At 40.0% G+C, this 5,514-nt stretch overlaps 1 protein-coding gene across 1 annotated transcript in view; it reads left to right on the top strand.

Moving 5' to 3' along the window:
- Positions 1-419: 419 nt before the first annotated feature.
- Positions 420-5,514, top strand: part of NT5E (5'-nucleotidase, ecto (CD73)) — a 16,278-nt gene continuing 11,183 nt past the window's right edge. Inside the window, 2 exon segments of the mRNA XM_010018208.1 lie at positions 420-474; positions 477-704. Coding sequence (XP_010016510.1) covers positions 420-474; positions 477-704 — 283 coding nt within the window.

Raw genomic sequence — 5,514 nt, 5'->3', positions numbered from 1 at the left:
TGTGAATTAAATGTGTTTAAAAAGCTATATTCCAAGCACAAGCTCTTAAAATGCATGTTTTATTTAAAGTTAACATATGCTGTCATTGGTATTTAACATTTTCTTCAATATTTTTTTAAGCAACGTATTTTCCGTACACAAAATACATATTTTCCTTTCTGGTTCCTGTTAATTCTCTTTCTTGTAGTTACAGGATGAAAAACCAGTGGTTTTTGGTTTTGCATGTAATTGCAGACCTTATTTACATAGGTTTTGACTTTCACATCTGTATTGATATAAGAGTCTGAAAAGCAAAAAACCAAACCTAAAAAAAACCCCCAAAAACATTTGTGTTCATGAGAAACAGGGATGTGCTGTTTTAAACAAGATAGGGTTTTATTCCCTGGAACATAGACCTTGTTTCCTCAAACATATAATTTATGAGAGCATTTAGACTGAATATTGGAGGTAGTATCTTATATTTTCTTCTTGCTTTTCACAGGCTTTGGGGAACCATGAGTTTGATGAAGGTGTGAGCGGATTATTGGATCCTTTCCTGAAAAATGCCAATTTTACAATTTTGAGTGCCAACATTAAGGGAAAAACCCCATTAGGGAACGAAATGATGAAATATGTTAATCCTTTTAAAATAGTACATTTCGGCTCAGAACCAGTAGGAATTGTTGGCTACACTACAAAGGAAACTTCTTTTCTTTCACAGCCAGGTATGTTTTCTTCAGTATATAAGTTTATGTCCTTTGTTGCTATTTTATTACTTGCCCACTTTTTTGAATCCAAAGATGAATATTTTCAGCTGAAAAGTAAGAGTTTGTTGTTGTTTTATCAGTACTTACTTGTATTGTTCAACTTTGTAACTGCCTGATTTTTAAAGCGGAGAAGGCTTGTTAACATTAAAAGCCATTTTCATACAGACCTGAATGATGTAGCATCACTGAATTATCCAAGAAGATAAGGTCAGTGAGACTGCAGAAGAGCTGGGGGGGGTGTGTGTGTGTGTGTGCGCTTTTATTGTTGTTGGGCTTTAAAATTGATATTATTTTATATTGTTATTTATGCATTTAAACAAATGTTAAAGCTTGTCTCTAGAGTGAGATGTGTTCAAACCAAGGCTTTTCTCTGTGTGTTGAAATTTTGATCTTGGATGCCTCCACGCTTAAGCCCTAGTAAAAGCAAGGAGACCTTCCTGTGTATTTTTGAAGCAGAAGTTGCCCAAGATGTTTTTAGCTTCTCAAATATTTCCAGAAATTAGACTACAGAAGGAACACCCATTCAGCTTTTACCACAATTGCTTCATTCATGAGTAAAATTAGAATTGATGAGGAAAAGGCTTCTCAATTTCTGACTATTTTTTCCAACACTGAAGGGGTTTTGGTTTGTTGAGGTTGGTTTTTTTAGCAAAATAAAATGGTCTACTGGAATGAGAAACACATTTAAATCAGCTGTAGGAGATCTGAGTCACTGCCTGCTCAAAGCTCAGCCCCCCCTGACAAAATCAGACTATCTATCTTCCGTGTTTTTTGCAGTAGGGATGCCATAAGCACCGGTTTAAAGCCATTTCCACACTGCAAAAGGACTAAATATTATTACTTCTCTTTCCATTGCTTAGTAATAAAGAAGTAATGCATAGCTTTCTTAAGAAAAGGAATATTTAATACCTTGAAGAAATATTAGAATCTAAAACTATTCCTTCTGTGCTTTTTAATTCCTATTCTGTATGTTTAAAGTATCAGGAAGTGGACGTCTGAGGTCGGAATAGACTTCTATATCTCGCTTCTGTTTTACAGTGATGTGTTTTTGGAGTCCTTTCTTTTCTATCCCCAACAAAAAAGGAAATTGATCTATGTTTTCTATAGGCAATAGAATTTCACCTGTGCTTGAGGTAAAATTCTTGAGGGGTGAAATGCTTGAGGGTAGGTGTCATCTGACATCATGCTGAGTTTGAACACAGTCAGTATTGTTCTTCATTAAGAATTAATAAACTAGACCTAAACTCTTCTCCCAGACAACTCCATTGGTCTGGTGAGGTTATCAAATAAACCTCCTTGCAAATAAATATACTAGAGAAAAATCCAGGTAGTGTTGGAATGATTCTCTGAAGCATTTAACTAGACTCCAGTAACCTTTAGACATCATACTGAATGTCTCAGTATGCTGATATGCTATAACAGAGACCACAAATAGAAAAAACAGTGTTAAAAGGGAAGGCTGGTTAGTTCCCTAACCGTTAGTTCCCTGAAGCAGCCCTAAGCTAAGTATACCGCACAGTGCAATTGAGCAACAGGCAGAGCAAATTCTAACAGCAACATTTATACTCATCCGAGTTTTTACAGTTTTCCGCTTCGCCTTCTCAGTGTGTGGAGGAACATTTGGAAGCTTTGAAAATGTGAATTCAGGACATGTTAACATAGCTCAGTGACTATGTATCACCCGTGACCTAGCAATCCTTCAGACTGATAAAATCATGGCAGAGGCGGGTTAGTGGCTAAGTAATTATCAACCTAATTCCTTAATGCGATGACTTAATGCGCATTTTAAATTCAGCACCATGCTTATCTCTACACACTTCTTCCAGATGATTCTGTTTTCTCAGACTCTGCAGTAGTTGCTTTGGCATGCCGTGTGCTCTTAGGGCATTCTCAAGGCAAATAGGAAGTATGAAAGTGCTGAAACGTGAATTCCTACCTGACTACTTTCCATGGAAATCTCTTGTGGGTGTGATTTCTTCTATTGTTAAATCCCAATAACTTTGGCGCAATTATGAAATTACAATTTGTATTTTTCATAGTTCGCTTAAAACAGCTATCAGCGTACTTGAACAGAGTATGAAGTCCCTAAGTCTCAGTGGTTCCATTGTGAAGAAACGGTTAATCTTTCCTGCAGGTACTGTTGCTGTTGTTGTTCGGAAACCACAGGGATGGGGAACTCTTAGCACAATTTATAGGTTACAGCCAATTGGCAGTTTTTCTAAAGTCCTTCCTTCAACTATCTCAGCCAGTTTTTCCACATCCTCCAAGTGTTGTTTATAACTTGGCACATAGACAGAGTTGTCTATGTATTTGTTTTGCACTAGTTATCCTAAGACCATCTTTCTAGTATTTGATGGTACCAGCTCACTTACTGTAGTTCTGCAATGGTGTTGTAAACATCAGAGAAAACATTAATGTCTTTATCTGTCCTGACAGGTGCTACGTACATGTTTGGTGCTGTGAAAAAAGACATCTCATTTTGTCCGCTTTATTTTCATGGAAGGTAGAATCCCAAAGCTGCTTACTCTGTAACCCTACAGGCAGCAAAATATTTACTAAAACTATCAACTTGGCAGAGTTTTCTGAAATGGAATTTTAAATTCCATTTATTCCACTTTATTCTGGCCAGCCTGCATAATATTTTTAGCATGCAGCCAGTTCTTTTTCCTTGTTCATTTATAGCAGTTTGGATGTTTTATCTGAAACTCTACTCCATCTAAAAAGAGAAGAGGATGTCGCATCAATTTAATGCCTTGAAACAGAAGTGAAATACTGGCACGAGCAATAACTAACTCTTAAATAAGCACTCAGTTCAGATGGTTTTGAAAAACATGCAGAGAGGTGCTAAGCAGCGTATTGCTTTTCACCTGGTTTTGCAGGGAAGTGAGCACTGTATAGTTGCTCTTACAGTCCCCCACTGTATAACTTTTGAACCTGCTGGCCCGTTTCAGCTCTATTAGATGAAGTGCTTGGATGACTAGGATATAAAGCTGTGTGAGATGCCGTGGCTGGGTCGAGGGGAGGAGGTGCCAGAAGCGCCTGCAGCACCCCTGCAGGAATCCCTTTCTGAGGACAAGGTGGGCAATGGGCAGTTACTGGGAGGCTGGGTCAGAGGTGTGACTGCCTGCCCTGGTGCCAGTGGCTGGCCGTGCCCCGCCTGCCTGTGCCCTGCCATAACAGTCTTAGGAGAGAGATGGACTTACTGGCACAGGACAAGCCTTGTTTTAACCCTCATTATGAAAGTAGGTTTGCTTGGTTTAGTATGGGTTGAAGATTACTAACAGTATGTCTTCAGCGTATTATAGGCTGCAGGGACGTAGACTGGTGACAGAGCTGGTGCTGATGGGGAGAGCTCGGTTATCATGGACCACCCGGCATGGGAGGAGTTAGCCTGCAGGCAACTGCATGCTGGCACAGCTAGTCAGCAGGCTCGCTTTTGCTCTTCATTTAGAGAGTCCTGCTCTCTTTACAGAACTGGTCCCCATACTGTGGTATGCAACACCATTGTAGCTGGTCCCCGGATGGTAAGATGAGTATGTGAAAGGCCTAGGCTCAAGGAGTGTTTCTCAGGCTTCCCCTTTTGTCAGTAGCTCTGTATCAGGCCCACCTTCTGTCAAGCACAAGGATGTACAAAGAGGGTCTGAAGTCGGTGTCTTCCTTCAGCATGGAGAATAAGGCTAAAGTTGAACTAAGTGCAGTCTTCCACTGTCTTAGGAGGGGGTTTATAGACAAGACGGGGACAGACTCATCCCAGAGGGACGAAGAGAAAGGACAAGAAACAATGCACTCAAGTAGTAAAACAGGAAATTATGGTGGGACGTAAGGAAAAAATTTGTCATGGTAAGAGCAGTTAAGCCATGAAACAGGTTGGACAGAGAGGCTGTGGAATTTCAGCTTGCTGGGACCAGACCCTGAGCATCCTCATTTGGCTTTGAGTTCCTGCTTTGAGCGGGTTTTAGACTAGATGGCCCCTAAGGTCCCTTCCAACTTCAATTAACTTATGACTCTCTGATTCTTAAGAAGAGGTCTGCAGAAAGAAAATGTGGGGATGCGCTGCACGATTCACTCTGCAATGTGCAGTACAGAGATTCCCTCTGGCAGTAACAGAACTATTCAATGGGTGTGGTGGAGAACCAATTTATGTAACCCTCTTTTATCTCTTCCATTGTAGCTGCTTCCTCTTCATTTCCTGAGACATTTTGCACCGGATTGTGAATTCGTTTCACTCCTCCCTTTGTTATGAAATAATGTAAATCCTTTGACTTAAGAAGTATATTTCAAAATGGTTTGATTAAAAACTCGGCAGGAAGGAGAGGAATTAGGTAGAGGGTGAACTGCTAGAAATGTTTCTTGGTTGTCTTCACTGGTAAGTTTAGGATCACAGTTTGTTGACTCTGTTCTTAAACTCCATTCTTAAAACTTTGTCAAAGGAATTAGTCTCCTACATAGTAAGTCCTTTTGCGCAACCCAAAACACTGTGCCCAGGATAAAAGTGCATGTTTATCTAGTGCTCGTGTAACTGTTTGTCGTGTTAGAATAATTGCAATGGGCACAGAAACCTTGCAGGAAGATTGAGCTTCCCAGCATCGTGCTCCGGAAAAGGTTTCTTCTTTCCAGGCACTCCATTCTTTATGTTCTTGTTTCAGGATGGTAGCTCAGTTGTGTGCTGTGCTGTATTGGTATTGCTGAGAGTGGTTCACATTAGGTGAGATAATCTGTGTAAATAGGCAGTTCAGAGTTTGCACTTTGAAGAAGCTGCTCTTTAAAG

The sequence above is a fragment of the Nestor notabilis genome, unplaced genomic scaffold, assembly GCF_000696875.1.
Source record: "Nestor notabilis isolate BGI_N333 unplaced genomic scaffold, ASM69687v1 scaffold15527, whole genome shotgun sequence".
Classification (NCBI taxonomy): domain Eukaryota; kingdom Metazoa; phylum Chordata; class Aves; order Psittaciformes; family Psittacidae; genus Nestor; species Nestor notabilis.
The sequence above is the reverse complement of the archived record's forward strand: the minus strand, read 5'-3'. Positions and strand labels throughout refer to the sequence as shown.